Source organism: Gopherus evgoodei, unplaced genomic scaffold (assembly GCF_007399415.2).
Source record: "Gopherus evgoodei ecotype Sinaloan lineage unplaced genomic scaffold, rGopEvg1_v1.p scaffold_32_arrow_ctg1, whole genome shotgun sequence".
Lineage (NCBI taxonomy): Eukaryota > Metazoa > Chordata > Testudines > Testudinidae > Gopherus > Gopherus evgoodei.
The window spans coordinates 2,968,805-2,984,589 of record NW_022059994.1 but is presented as its reverse complement, the minus strand read 5'-3'; the positions used below and the strand labels follow the sequence as shown (position 1 = coordinate 2,984,589).

At 49.2% G+C, this 15,785-nt stretch overlaps 2 protein-coding genes across 3 annotated transcripts in view; both read left to right on the top strand.

Moving 5' to 3' along the window:
- Window positions 1–15,785, top strand: part of LOC115640747 (zinc finger protein 501-like) — a 745,273-nt gene that overhangs the window by 17,189 nt on the left and 712,299 nt on the right. The window lies entirely within an intron of this gene.
- On the top strand, window positions 68–14,488 carry LOC115640686 (zinc finger protein 260-like). Its single transcript, XM_030543560.1, has 4 exons — window positions 68–998; window positions 1,331–1,444; window positions 1,782–2,910; window positions 13,915–14,488. Exons 1-4 carry the CDS (start codon window positions 872–874, stop codon window positions 14,486–14,488), a joined length of 1,944 nt encoding a protein of 647 aa, XP_030399420.1. The 5' UTR covers window positions 68–871.

The following is a 15,785-nucleotide window of genomic DNA, read 5'->3' as shown; positions in this document are numbered from 1 at the left end:
GCAAAAAGGGGGTTTTGCAGGGGGCGGTTTCTGGTGGCCTGCCAGCCAGGACCGATCCCTACAGCTGGGAACACAGCATAGAACAGAGCTTGTTAGCACAGAAATCAGGAGCTCTCAGCAAAGTCCATCTGGGGGGGAATCCAGGATCCTGAGCCCTGGACTCATCTCCTGTGAGTCCCAAAGCAGGAGGAAACTGAGGCACACACTTGGTATTCAGAGAAAATATTAAGAGCGTTCCCGCTTCATCCCACCCCTCTGAGACCAGCCCAGGGGCACTTTCTCCATTGGCTAGAACCCCTCTAACCATTCCAGACTCTGAGCCTGCAGGTGATGGAGAGACCTGGGGAAAGGGCTAGAGCCGGGCAGGGAAATGACTCTGCACAGAGGGCCCCTTTCAGGGACCACCAGCTGGGGAGTTTGGCCTACAAGGGGAGAGGCTCCCTGTGTCGGTGAGTCCCAAAGCTGCTGCCCTCAGTGACACAGCCGGGTTCAACCCCCGTTACCAGTGTCAGTGGCTGAGCTGGCTGATGAGAGTAAAGGCCCAGGGCAATGGGGCAGTCGCCCATTTTCCCAAGGCGAGGGAAGAAGATAAAAGGGAGAGTGGAGAGACTGGAAGGGGCTGCTAGAACAGGTCAGTGGCAAGTGTGGGGAAGAGGAAACATTCCCCTGTATCTGAACCAGGACTCTGCCCTGCTCCATGTGCTGGGGGGACAAGGAGCTCTCATCTTCTCCCACCTCCTGAAGCCTCCTGGCTGCTCTGAGCAGGATGGGAGTGGGATTCTGTTTCTCCAGGCCTCTCCCCCTCCCCCCATGACTAGCAGGATTGTGGCTGGAGCAGCAGGTGCTGAGCGGGGGACTCTTCTTGTTTCAGATGCTGGTGACCTTCGAGGAGGTGGCTGTGTATTTCACCCAGGGGCAGGGGGCTCTGCTGGACCCCACCCAGAGAGCCCTCTACAGGGATGTCATGCAGGAGAACTACGAGACGGTGACCTCACTGGGTAAGGGATTCCTGGCCCCTTGCATATTGGAAGCTGCAGAGGGTCTGTGTGTCTGACACCGCAATGAGACCAGGGTGTCAAAACCTAAGGCACAGTGGTTTAACACTGGAGCTGGGTGTGCACCACAATTCCCCTCACCTCCCCAGACATCTGCCTCCCCCGATGTAGCTCAGTGACCACATTCCCATCCTCTTAGATTCCATATTCCCCAATAGAGCACAGGGACAGGTTCCGCTCCTGGAATGTCCTTTCTGACAAATACTCTCACTTTCGAAGAGACGCTCTTAGTCCTCCACACGCTGCGATCTAATCTGATTTCACTCCCTGCACAGGATTCCCCCTTCCCAAACCTGAGCTGATCAGCCAGCTGGAACGAGGGGAAGAGCCATGGGTGCCTGATCTCCAGTCCTGTGAGGGAGGAGAGATCCCGAGAGGCGCCCACACAGGTGAGGACTGACACAGAAACCATCTGGTGAATGAAAGAAAAAGTTGAGACTCCCCAAAATGAGGTATCAGTAAGTGCCCTTAGTTCCTTCCCCTTCTCACCCAGGGCAGGGCTGCAGGCAGCAGATGTCACTGACATTGCTTCCTACATGTCCTGTTCAGTGGAGGAGTTTCCTTCCCTACTTTCCTTCTTTTTAAAAGTTTGGGTGGGAAGTGGAGGCAGAATCCAATTGCTCTGTCTGTGCAGCTTTAGTATGTTGGGTTTTCCCTTGGTGCTATTCCTCTTAATTTCTCCCCAGCACAGTGACTCCTATTTGGATTGTGTCTCTCTCCCAGCAGGTGACGAGACAGTGAGTGAGAACGAGGAGGGGAATCAAAAGACGGAAGTTCCTGGGCACGGAGAATCACAGGGGACCTTTTTGGGAAGAGCTGAAGGGAATTTTTCCCAGTGCTTGGAACAGGGAGATGATGGGGAAAATTGGCGGAGGTCAGATAGGCTTCCGGGAAACCACTCAAGGAAGCAAATGGATAAAGCTATTATATGTGGGGAAGGACATAGCGATCCCACAGCCCAACAGACAACCTCCAAGACAGACAAAAGCTGTGAATATCTTGGTTTTGGGAAAGGAATCGTTCTGAGACCACAGCTTGTTCCACTTCAGGAAATCGAAACTGGAAAGAAATCACTTCAATGCTTGGACCGTGGGGAAAGCTTCAATAACCGCTCAGATCTTAATAACCATGGGAGAAGCCACACAGGAGAGAGACCCTCTCAGTGCCTTGAGGGCAGGAATATTTTAAATTTGAAGTCAACCTTGATTACACATCAGACGGTCCAGACTGGAGAGAGACCCCATAAGTGCTTAATCTGTGGGAAAAGTTTCGTATGGAGGTCAGCCCTACTTAGTCATCAGGCAATCCACACTGGAGAGAGATCCCATAAGTGTTTAGAGTGTGGAAAAAGTTTCATACAGAAGTCAAACCTTGTTGCACATCAGGTAATCCACACTGGAGAGAGACCCCATCAGTGTTTAGAGTGTGGGAAAAATTTCATACGGAGGTCAACCCTTCTTATACATCAAGCAGTCCACACTGGAGAGAGACCCCATAAGTGCTTAATCTGTGGGAAAAGTTTCATATGGAGGTCAGGCCTTGTTTTTCATCAGAAGAAACACACGGGAGAGAGACCTCATAAGTGCTTAGAGTGTGGAAAAAGTTTCATAGAGAGGTCAGACCTTGCTAAACATCAGATAATCCACACAGGAGAGAGATCCCATAAGTGTTTGGACGATGGGAAAAGTTTCACACAAAGATCAAATCTTATGGAACATCAGAGAATCCACACTGGAGAGAGATCCCATAAATGCTTAGACTGCGGGAAAAGTTTCACATGGAGATCTGCCCTCGTTAAACATGAAAGAATCCACACTGGAGAGAGACCCCATAAGTGCTTGGAATGTGGGAAAAGTTTCACATGGAGATCTGCCCTCGTTAAACATGGGAGAATCCACACTGGAGAGAAACCCCACAAGTGCTTAGACTGTGGGAAAAGTTTTATACAGAGATCAGCCCTTCTTCTTCATCAGGCAATCCACACTGGAGAGAGACCCCATAAATGCTTAGACTGTGGGAAAAGTTTTATACAGAGATCAGCCCTTCTTCTTCATCAGGTAATCCACACTGGAGAGAGACCCCATAAATGCTTAATCTGTGGGACAGGTTTCATACGGAAGTCAGACCTTGTTAAACATCAGGAAATCCACACTGGAGAGAGACCCCATAAGTGTTTAGACTGTGAAAAAAGTTTTATACGGAGGTCATCCCTACTTGCACATCAAAAAATCCATACCGGAGAGAGACCCCATAAGTGCTTAAACTGTGGGAAAAGTTTCATACGGAGGACTGACCTTGTTAAACATCAAGCAATCCATACAGAAGAAAGCCCCCATAAGTACTTAGACTGTGGAAAACATTGCAGAAACTGATCAGTCCTTGTTTTACATCAGAGAATCCATAAGACTCCGTAAGTGCTTGGACTGTGGCAAAAATTGTAAACAGACATCATATCTCATTAAACCCTGGAGAATTCACACATGATCTAAACTTCTGTGACCCCTAGCCCGAAAGAGTTAAGAATCTTGCAGGCTATTTGACCCATATTCAACCTTTAGAGACATCATAAAGTGTGTAAATGGTATTTGGGGCCATTCCAAGAAATATAGACTAGAACTTTGAAATGTGAACTGATGTTAAAAAATTGGAAGAAGAGAGTAGTGGTGTTGCTTAATTGCAGTTAACTTGTATGATTAACAAAAAAAATTATTGTGGTTAGAAATATTAAACTCGATGAATCACATTATAAAATAATAGAATAGCAATTGAAATTTGTTAAATGGTTTTGGATGTTTTTCTGCGTTTTCGTATGTAATGATTTCTCTCACAACAAAGAATGGAAAGTGTACAGTGCTCACTTTATATTATTTTTTATTACAAGTATTTGTACTGTAAATGTGCAAAACAAAAATAGTATTTTTCAGTTCACCTCATACAAGTACTGTAGTGCAATCTCTTTATCAGGAAAGTGTAACTTAGAAACGTAGATTTATGTAAAAAATAGCTGCATTCAAAATAAAACATTGTGCAATTTTAGAGCCTAGGAGTCCACTCAGTGCTACTTCTTGTTCAGCCAATGTCTTAGCCCAGAGGTGGGCAAACTATGGCCCCTGGGCCACATCTGGTCTGTAGAACCGTCCCTGGGCTCCCGGCTGGGGAGGCTAGCCCCCAGCCCCTTCCCCACTGTTCTCCCTCCCCCACAGCCTCAGCACACCATACCAGCAGCGCGTTGGACCTCTGCTCCTGCCGGGCAGCATTGAACGATGTGGCTGCCTCCGGCGGGGCTATGAGCTCCTGCCACTCTGAGTGCCATGGTAAGGGGGTGAGAGGCTAGGGAGGAGTTGGATAAGGGGCAGGAGGTCCCAGGGGGCAGTCAGGGGACAGGGAACAGGAGGCAGTTGGATGGGGCGGTTAGGGGAGGTGGAGCAGGCTGGGTGGATACAGGGGTGGGGTCTAGGGGGCCATTAGGAGCAGGGGTGTGGATATGGGTCAGGGCAGTCAGGGGACAGGGAGCAGCTGGATAGGTGTGGGAGTCCCAGGGGGCTGTCGGGGCAGGGGTGTGGCTACGGGTCAGTGCAATTAGGGGACAAGGAGCAGTGGGGGTTGGATGGGTCGGATGTTCTGAGGGGGGCAATCAGGGGTTGGGAAGTTGGTGGGTGGGGGCCAGGTTGTTTGGGCAGGCACGGCCTTCCCTACCTGGTCCTCCAGACAGTTTCACAACCCTAATGTGCCCCTCGGGCCAAAAAGTTTGCCCACGCCGTCTTAGAAAAACAGCTCAAGGCAGGACGTGGAAACTGATGAAGTCATCCCTGTCGTACTGGGATTTCCACCACTCCCCGGGGGTGTCCCAGTCCATGGCCTGCACCCTGTGGAACCCTGGGGGGAGGAGGAGGAGGGGGGGGACAGGGACAGAACTAGGTCAGCAGCCAGAAGTGCTCAAAGATCACAAATCTGCCCCCCTCCCCCTCCCCCAAATCAGTTACAGACATTACCAAGTTCGAGGGCTTTTTATCTGTCCTCTGTATTTGCACCTTTCCAGGGACACTAGGAAGAAAGGTTCTGTCACCTAGAGCATGAAGGCATGTGGCCATCGCCAGAGCATGTGTCTGACCTGCAGCACAGCCAGGGCCTGGGCAGGAGGCCTGGTACGAGGGAGGGACAGACTGTGAACTGCCCTGGCATCCCACAGACGCTGTTTGTGCTTCCCCCAGGCCCACAGTGTGGGGCGAAGTGTTTTCCTTTCACCTTTTCCATTGTTTCCTGATTGTTTCTAATTGCATTTGTTCTGGGGTATAGACAATGGTCAGGGAAGCGTCTAGACCGGAGGAAGTTCCCCGGAGTGGGGATGCTCTAGCCCGTGTCCTGAGTGGTCACAACCAGGTTGGGGGACGAGCCCCTCAGGAAGCCTGGGCTCAGCCTTGTCGGGGTTATAAGGACTGTGCCACACAGGGAGTGGAAGGGGAGCCGTCAAGGTCAGGCAGGCTCTGTGTGAAGAAAGAGGGAGCGAGGGCTCAGATCCTTCTGCTATTCGATTCCACCCGAGAGGTGTTTAAGTCAGGAAAGTTCCCCTAATAGTGGGACCATTTCCCCGCTTACCTCTGTGCATGTTTACTGGTTTCCCCTAAAGTTCATTAAGTATTTTAGAAAAATGTGTCACCCATTGCCCACGGTAGATGGAAGACAGTCCCTCCCTTCTGTCCTGAGAGCCTGGGAGTGGAACAGGAGCCGGAGCCAGAGATGCTGCAGCGCGACCCCTGCAGCGCTAGGACCCAGGAGCGGCCGGGAGGCGGCGGTGGGGCAGCGAGCGCTGGGCTCCGGCCCGGCAGCAGGAAGTGACTCGCAGCCGCTGCGGTGACTCTGGCTCCCAGGCTCCTGGCGAGATCCCCGAGCCCCGGCGGCTGGTGCTGGGAGCCCGGAGCCCTGGCTGCAGCCGGGAGAGGGGAATCTCCAGCAGGGCCCTTCCCGCTGCTCCCCAGGAGCCTCTCCCAGGGCAGAGCCCCCGGCCCGGCCCGGCCCCTGCCCCGGGGGGCCCCGCTCGGAGGGAAGGTGAGCGAGACCCGCCGCCCCCTCCGGCCAGTCACCCCCGGGCTGCAGGGGGAGGTTTGGCCCCAGGTTGCTCCCAGCGGAGCTGGCTGCGAATCCCGCCCGGGGGCCCGGGAAAGCTGCCGCCAGCCCCCGAGTGGGCGGGATCACGTTACCCGCTGTCTGCTGCTTTGTTTCCCTGCCCCTGGCCGCGCTGGTGCAGACAGAGGCTGCAGCTCAGGGAGATCTGAGGGGGGCAAATATTTCCCCAGCCTGAGCCCTTGGGGCAGCCTAAGGAGAAGCCTGACCCGCTCCCCGCAGGGGCCATTCACCCCACCTCCACAGTCAGCTGTGACTCTCAGCCTGCTTGGAAAACAGGTTTATTGGTCGCTGGGTGCGGGAAGGAACCAGACGCAGACAGCTCGTTTGCTCAGGAAAGCGCCCCGTTGCCAGGCGAGGCAGCCTTTTTATTCTTTCGGTTACAGTGTCATGCATAACTTACAGCCTTGTTTACTTGTTTCGCATTGGTGGAGGACTCTTTCTTCCCCTTTTCCCCTCACCCGCTGCATGTAGGCAGAACGTGCTGTGCTCTTCTAATCTTATGATAATATGGAGTCAGCATTCCGTGGCAAAAAGGGGGTTTTGCAGGGGGCGGTTTCTGGTGGCCTGCCAGCCAGGACCGATCCCTACATCTCCCCCTTTTCTTTTAAAAGGAGAAGGCAGGCGTTTGTTTGGACCATGGGCACCCTTGGGTGCACAACGAAATTAAGGAGGGGATGCACTGAATGCCACAGCAGGCGAGTACGAGGAATAAAAGGCAGAGTCCTCCATAGGTTATTAACTGATGTAACCAACCCCATCCTGGCAGCCAGCTAGGCAGCTAGTCCCACCAGGAGGAAAACGGGTTATTGTTAATTTGAATTTGAGCAGTAAGATTCTTAATTTTGGCTAATTGATTATTGATAGCATGAGAGTGATCAGAGATATTAAAACAACACATTTCATTAACTTTTTCACAACCATAATTATGCAGAAGCAAAAGATAATCAATAGCAGCTCTATTTTGCAAAATTCCATGGCGTAACTCTGTTTGCTCTTCATTAAGCAATGCCACTGCAATAGACGTGGCATTGAGGGCTTTAACTGCTGAACAAGCCAATCTGTTAAGATTTCTACTATTACTAATTGTTAAGCCAGGTATACCAACTAAGGAGGTGGCCAAGGCATTATACATAACATCACACAAGAATTAGCATTCAGGCAAGCAATAAAAGCAGTTAACAAATTCTCTGGGGTTTTCTCCTTTTCTTGCTGTTCCAGCAGACGCTCAGCTTGCTGTGGGAGGGACTTTGTTTGTTCCCACGTCACTGGTGCATTGGGAGTACTGCGGCGCCGTTCTTGAGACAGCGTAACTGTTGTTGTTAATAACTGATTGAAATCAGGAATGGGATTGTTAAGACCCTGGTGCCACGCCATGCTGCGGGCCGCCTGTGGGGTCCTCTTTTCACGGACGGATGTAACGGGCTGGGACCCACACAGGCCCCTCAGGTATGGTAATGGCTGCGTAACCTCGCCCCCAGGTAATTAAGGGGACTGGGGCACTTTACGTTGTTTCAGGGAGTTGTCGATACGTTACTTGGGGGGGGGGAAGTTTTTCCTTGCACCGAAAGTGTTTTTGTAAACGGGATATATAATGGGTACCATCAAGAACAAGATTTAAATGATTGATTGTATAGAGCACAGCTAGAGCAGTCTTTTATTGGTGGACCTTTATATCAACCCCGTCTCCTGGTTCCAAGGAGTGGCAGGGCTGCTAGGGTCTTTGGGTAGCGCTTCTTTACCTATGAGAAAAGAAACTTAACACATTTCATTAGTGCCTGGCAGTGTTTTGCAAATCTCATAGCTGCGTGGGCAAATTCAAGCCCTCCTTTTCCTGGCTGTTAGCCAAGTTTTAACTGTGAGCAGTGTCCTTGAATGGAATCAGTGTTTTATCTACAGCCTGAGCTTGCTATTTTATTTTATTTATTTTTTTCAGTTAATTCATTTTGTTCTTTGTCCTTCTTCCCTTCTTGGCTTCTTTTAACCTGCAAAGGAAACTTTCACTTTTTACTTATACACCTTTTTCCCAACAATGAAGACATAAACAGTGTCATTATACAGTACATTAGTCTTATTATTTAATATATGCCACACATACTCTTTCACTAAAATAACCTTATTACAGAACTTTGGAGCAACGAGCTAGAACAAGCACACCCACTTTGAGGAGTTCATTCAATTTAACCTCTAGTCCAATAGCCTTCCACCATCCCCAGCCCTCTGGCTAGAAATCTGAGGTAGCCAGAAAGATCCCATGTACAATATGGGGAGTGGGTTAACTTTTCATGTCTTTGCTTTCAAAGACTGTTGGTATGCACATTTTAACAACAATTTCTTTAATTAACAATTTGGCCAATGGAGCTTCTTTTTCTTACTTAAGCAAATGCATTAGACTTTAGTGTATCACATTCTCCTGATTTATCCAAACACCTTGTATTCCAAAGTTGAATAAAACAAGTATCTGCATTCAACCCTTCTATTTAATTTTAACTAGACTATCCTATGAAAATATTAAACACAACAATTTTGGCCACGGGACAAACACCACAAGACAGGACATAGAACACAAAACATAATTCCTGTTGTGCCAGTAAATGCATGATACGTGGAATGCTGTTCAGCTGGCATCAGTTTTCTCTGATTATCTGAAAGACAAAAAAACAGAGGTCTACCCACCCCTTCTGGGCAGACAATCATCGCTTGAAATATACAAATACCCTTGTTGACTTCAGGCAAAAACAGAGGAATTACCCCATATTTTCTTATATTTGTTTCATAAGCAGCCCAGGTTTTCAATTACATAACACTGTATACATTCTTCAGCTAATTTAACTAAATTGTTCATAGCCAAACCAAATGATAGCAATCCAATAATTTCTTTGCCTAAATTTATTTACAAACATTTCACAGACACCAAGAACCTTTTTCTTTAGCATTTTTACGTTCAACTGCTGTTTCCTCCAGCAACTACAGAGTTAACTTCTCACTCTCCCTTAAATCACTTGCTTGTCTCCCAACAGCCACTTTTATCAACTTAAATCACCATGCCAAGTAAGTCCTGGGTATTTGAAATTCCCATGCTTACACTTACTGACTCCTTCCTTCCACTACACCCTTAAAGTTTTCCAACCTGCTTTCCAATCTCTCTCTCTGTTGCCTGCCTGCCTGGGCCCGATCCTGCTTTTTTGCTGAACCGTCCCTTCCATGGGCACCAACTTGTTCCACTACCAGTTTAGCTAGGAGGGTGGGCTTCTTAACTAGCCCCCACCCCTCCTGGTCTTTTTTCTTAAACCTTCTTACTCACAAGACTACCCGAGTCCTCCTTCATGAGGCTTGCCACCTGAACAAAAATCCAAACCCCTTTAGAGAGTTTACCTAGAGACCCACCCATCTGTCTGCTGACACTTAAACAGAAAAAAGAAATTACACAGAGCGCAGAGGGAATTACAGTCTAAGTCAGACTTTCCCACTTCTATACACTGTCCGCTACAGGGGACGGGACAGAAGGATCTCAATTCAACCTCAGAGCTTCCTCGCACGCTTGGCTTCCACTCGGAGGAATTACGAACGAGAGGTTCAGTTCCGCCCACACTCCTAACGTCCAAATGAACAGAACAGAAAAACAACAGTAACCGGTTAAACAGAACAGAACCAGAACCAAATAGCGTTTCCTTATCCTATTAAGGCATACTTTTACTCATGCAGTTCTCAACATATAACACCAACAGTACCAAGCAAAGCAAACACAAAATAACAAGGGTAAAACAAATAGATGGTGTAAATTCTGCAGTGCTCCCCCCTTCTTAATTGCTCACCAAACTGTGACAAATTTCTGTTACCAATCTATCCCTCGTGTCAGGTGATCAGGCTGACACTACAGGATCGCTGGGGGAAGATAAAGAAAACACACCATATAACTGAATTTTAAAGCTTCATTAATAAAATAATAAAACAACAATGGAGAGTGTTGGGAACGCTCCCACATCACTCAGGAAATATTAATGCCCCAAGCCCGAAGCTCCTTTCATACTTACACAGGTACGTCCAGACTGGCCACTTCTGTGTATAATGTTCAGAGGAGGGGGAGAGGTGGAAGGGAGATTATCCTGTATACAGCTTGTCCAGAATTTCCAACATGCTTCTGCTCTTGGGAGGGCTGTTCTCTTACACCCTGGAATCTCCTGCGGCGTCTCTTTCAGAGATTCCAGTCCAGGTCGGCTGCCTGTGGCTTCTTTGGTGTCACCAAGCCACACCGACTCCAGGGTCACAAAGGCACACTGTTGGATCTTACTGGACGGTTAAGCTTTGCAAATGTAATTTCAGTTCTGTAACTTGTATTTCCTTTGCTTCGCCTCTGTCTATATTTTTTCCTTCACAGCCAGCTGGGGCCGAAAGCAGCCTGTACCGCGCTTGGAGCCGGAGGGGGCAAAGGGGGGGGCGACGACAGCAAGGACTCAGAGGGGGCAAGACTAGGGGCTGTCGCCCTGGGTGCAGGACTTGGGGTTTTAACCTCCGTGACATATGAGGGAGGTGGGGTAGGGGTGGGAGAGGCAAGCGGGGGCGCCTCCTTTCGCAAACGCCCGATTGCCTCTGCACAATGTTGCCACAGCAAGATGTGTTGGATGGGCGCTCGTGGCTCCCTTAGGAGCCGTTCGCCCATATTTTGCCAGTCAGAAACCTCGAGAGATCCTTTCTCGGGGTACCAAGGGCATTTAACCTCTATCACATGGAGCAATTCCTCCACATGTCGCTGTGATGCTGTCGTGCGACCGGTTACCTTGAGTACTTGAACCAGCTCTTTCGCATGAGCCTTCTGTTGCACGGATAAATCCCCCCCCATACTCACGAGGGAGTGCGAAGACGCACTGCGGTGCACCACGGCTCGGCCGGCCGGTGGGTACGGAGGGCTGGAATCACGTCGGGGTCACCAGATGCGGGAAGGAACCAGACGCAGACAGCTCGTTTGCTCAGGAAAGCGCCCCGTTGCAAGGCGTGGCAGCCTTTTTATTCTTTCGGTTACAGTGTCATGCATAACTTACAGCCTTGTTTACTTGTTCGCATTGGTGGAGGACTCTTTCTTCCCCTTTTCCCCTCACCCGCTGCATGTAGGCAGAACGTGCTGTGCTCTTCTAATCTTATGATAATATGGAGTCAGCATTCCGTGGCAAAAAGGGGGTTTTGCAGGGGGCGGTTTCTGGTGGCCTGCCAGCCAGGACCGATCCCTACAGCTGGGAACACAGCATAGAACAGAGCTTGTTAGCACAGAAATCAGGAGCTCTCAGCAAAGTCCATCTGGGGGGGAATCCAAGATCCTGAGCCCTGGACTCATCTCCTGTGAGTCCCAAAGCAGGAGGAAACTGAGGCACACACTTGGTATTCAGAGAAAATATTAAGAGCGTTCCCGCTTCATCCCACCCCTCTGAGACCAGCCCAGGGGCACTTTCTCCATTGGCTACAACCCCTCTAACCATTCCAGACTCTGAGCCTGCAGGTGATGGAGAGACCTGGGGAAAGGGCTAGAGCCGGGCAGGGAAATGACTCTGCACAGAGGGCCCCTTTCAGGGACCACCAGCTGGGGAGTTTGGCCTACAAGGGGAGAGGCTCCCTGTGTCGGTGAGTCCCAAAGCTGCTGCCCTCAGTGACACAGCCGGGTTCAACCCCCATTACCAGTGTCAGTGGCTGAGCTGGCTGATGAGAATAAAGGCCCAGGGCAATGGGGCATTCGCCCGTTTTCCCAAGGCGAGGGAAGAAGATAAAAGGGAGAGTGGAGAGACTGGAAGGGGCTGCTAGAACAGGTCAGTGGCAAGTGTGGGGAAGAGGAAACATTCCCCTGTATCTGAACCAGGACTCTGCCCTGCTCCATGTGCTGGGGGGACAAGGAGCTCTCATCTTCTCCCACCTCCTGAAGCCTCCTGGCTGCTCTGAGCAGGATGGGAGTGGGATTCTGTTTCTCCAGGCCTCTCCCCCTCCCCCCATGACTAGCAGGATTGTGGCTGGAGCAGCAGGTGCTGAGCGGGGGACTCTTCTTGTTTCAGATGCTGGTGACCTTTGAGGAGGTGGCTGTGTATTTTACCCAGGAGCAGGGGGCTCTGCTGGACCCCACCCAGAGAGCCCTCTACAGGGATGTCATGCAGGAGAACTACGAGACGGTGACCTCACTGGGTAAGGGATTCCTGGCCCCTTGCGTATTGGAAGCTGCAGAGGGTCTGTGTGTCTGACACCGCAATGAGACCAGGGTGTCAAAACCTAAGGCACAGTGGTTTAACACTGGGGCTGGGTGTGCACCACAATTCCCCTCACCTCCCCAGACGTCTGCCTCCCCCGATGTAGCTCAGTGACCACATTCCCATCCTCTTAGATTCCATATTCCCCAACAGAGCACAGGGACAGGTTCCGCTCCTGGAATGTCCTTTCTGACAAATACTCTCACTTTCGAAGAGACGCTCTTAGTCCTCCACACACTGCGATCTAATCTGATTTCACTCCCTGCACAGGATTCCCCCTTCCCAAACCTGAGCTGATCAGCCAGCTGGAACGAGGGGAAGAGCCATGGGTGCCCGATCTCCAGTCCTGTGAGGGAGGAGAGATCCCGAGAGGCGCCCACACAGGTGAGGACTGACACAGAAACCATCTGGTGAATGAAAGAAAAAGTTGAGAATCCCCAAAATGAGGTATCAGTAAGTGCCCTTAGTTCCTTCCCCTTCTCACCCAGGGCAGGGCTGCAGGCAGCAGATGTCACTGACATTGCTTCCTACATGTCCTGTTCAGTGGAGGAGTTTCCTTCCCTACTTTCCTTCTTTTTAAAAGTTTGGGTGGGAAGTGGAGGCAGAATCCAATTGCTCTGTCTGTGCAGCTTTAGTATGTTGGGTTTTCCCTTGGTGCTATTCCTCTGAATTTCTCCCCAGCACAGTGACTCCTATTTGGATTGTGTCTCTCTCCCAGCAGGTGACGAGACAGTGAGTGAGAACGAGGAGGGGAATCAAAAGACGGAAGTTCCTGGGCACAGAGAATCACAGGGGACCTTTTTGGGAAGAGCTGAAGGGAATTTTTCCCAGTGCTTGGAACAGGGAGATGATGGGGAAAATTGGCGGAGGTCAGATAGGCTTCCGCGAAACCACTCAAGAAAGCAAATGGATAAAGCTATTATATGTGGGGAAGGACATAGCGATCCCACAGCCCAACAGACAACCTCCAAGACAGACAAAAGCTGTGAATATCTTGGTTTTGGGAAAGGAATCGTTCTGAGACCACAGCTTGTTCCACTTCAGGAAATCGAAACTGGAAAGAAATCACTTCAATGCTTGGACCGTGGGGAAAGCTTCAATAACCGCTCAGATCTTAATAACCATGGGAGAAGCCACACAGGAGAGAGACCCTCTCAGTGCCTTGAGGGCAGGAACATTTTAAATTTGAAGTCAACCTTGATTACACATCAGACGGTCCAGACTGGAGAGAGACCCCATAAGTGCTTAATCTGTGGGAAAAGTTTCGTATGGAGGTCAGCCCTACTTAGTCATCAGGCAATCCACACTGGAGAGAGATCCCATAAGTGTTTAGAGTGTGGAAAAAGTTTCATACAGAAGTCAAACCTTGTTGCACATCAGGTAATCCACACTGGAGAGAGACCCCATCAGTGTTTAGAGTGTGGGAAAAATTTCATACGGAGGTCAACCCTTCTTATACATCAAGCAGTCCACACTGGAGAGAGACCCCATAAGTGCTTAATCTGTGGGAAAAGTTTCATATGGAGGTCAGGCCTTGTTTTTCATCAGAAGAAACACACGGGAGAGAGACCTCATAAGTGCTTAGAGTGTGGAAAAAGTTTCATAGAGAGGTCAGACCTTGCTAAACATCAGATAATCCACACAGGAGAGAGATCCCATAAGTGTTTGGACGATGGGAAAAGTTTCACACAAAGATCAAATCTTATGGAACATCAGAGAATCCACACTGGAGAGAGACCCCATAAATGCTTAGACTGCGGGAAAAGTTTCACATGGAGATCTGCCCTCGTTAAACATGAAAGAATCCACACTGGAGAGAGACCCCATAAGTGCTTGGAATGTGGGAAAAGTTTCACATGGAGATCTGCCCTCGTTAAACATGGGAGAATCCACACTGGAGAGAGACCCCACAAGTGCTTAGACTGTGGGAAAAGTTTTATACAGAGATCAGCCCTTCTTCTTCATCTGGCAATCCACACTGGAGAGAGACCCCATAAATGCTTAGACTGTGGGAAAAGTTTTATACAGAGATCAGCCCTTCTTCTTCATCAGGCAATCCACACTGGAGAGAGACCCCATAATGCTTAATCTGTGGGACAGGTTTCATACGGAAGTCAGACCTTGTTAAACATCAGGAAATCCACACTGGAGAGAGACCCCATAAGTGTTTAGACTGTGAAAAAAGTTTTATACGGAGGTCATCCCTACTTGCACATCAAAAAATCCATACCGGAGAGAGACCCCATAAGTGCTTAAACTGTGGGAAAAGTTTCATACGGAGGACTGACCTTGTTAAACATCAAGCAATCCATACAGAAGAAAGCCCCCATAAGTACTTAGACTGTGGGAAACATAGCAGAAACTGATCAGTCCTTGTTTTACATCAGAGAATCCATAAGACTCCGGAAGTGCTTGGACTGTGGCAAAAATTGTAAACAGAGATCATATCTCATTAAACACTGGAGAATTCACACATGATCTAAACTTCTGTGACCCCTAGCCCGAAAGAGTTAAGAATCTTGCAGGCTATTTGACCCATATTCAACCTTTAGAGACATCATAAAGTGTGTAAATGGTATTTGGGGCCATTCCAAGAAATATAGACTAGAACTTTGAAATGTGAACTGATGTTAAAAAATTGGAAGAAGAGAGTAGTGGTGTTGCTTAATTGCAGTTAACTTGTATGATTAACAAAAAAAATTATTGTGGTTAGAAATATTAAACTCGATGAATCACATTATAAAATAATAGAATAGCAATTGAAATTTGTTAAATGGTTTTGGATGTTTTTCTGCGTTTTCGTACGTAATGATTTCTCTCACAACAAAGAATGGAAAGTGTACAGTGCTCACTTTATATTATTTTTTATTACAAGTATTTGTACTGTAAATGTGCAAAACAAAAATAGTATTTTTCAGTTCACCTCATACAAGTACTGTAGTGCAATCTCTTTATCAGGAAAGTGTAACTTAGAAACGTAGATTTATGTAAAAAATAGCTGCATTCAAAATAAAACATTGTGCAATTTTAGAGCCTAGGAGTCCACTCAGTGCTACTTCTTGTTCAGCCAATGTCTTAGCCCAGAGGTGGGCAAACTATGGCCCCTGGGCCACATCTGGTCTGTAGAACCGTCCCTGGGCTCCCGGCTGGGGAGGCTAGCCCCCAGCCCCTTCCCCACTGTTCTCCCTCCCCCACAGCCTCAGCACACCATACCAGCAGCGCGCTGGACCTCTGCTCCTGCCGGGCAGCATTGAACGATGTGGCTGCCTCCGGCGGGGCTATGAGCCCCTGCCACTCTGAGTGCCATGGTAAGGGGGTGAGGGGCTAGAGAGGAGTTGGATAAGGGGCAGGAGGTCCCAGGGGGCAGTCAGGGGACAGGGAACAG

Coding starts and splice junctions, on each gene's coding strand:
- LOC115640686 (XM_030543560.1), top strand. CDS start 872: ATGCTGGTGACCTTCGAGGAGGTGGCTGTGTATTTCACCCAGGGGCAG. Junction 999..1,330: donor CGAGACGGTGACCTCACTGG/GTAAGGGATTCC, acceptor CTCCCTGCACAG/GATTCCCCCTTCCCAAACCT. Junction 1,445..1,781: donor CCCGAGAGGCGCCCACACAG/GTGAGGACTGAC, acceptor CTCTCCCAGCAG/GTGACGAGACAGTGAGTGAG.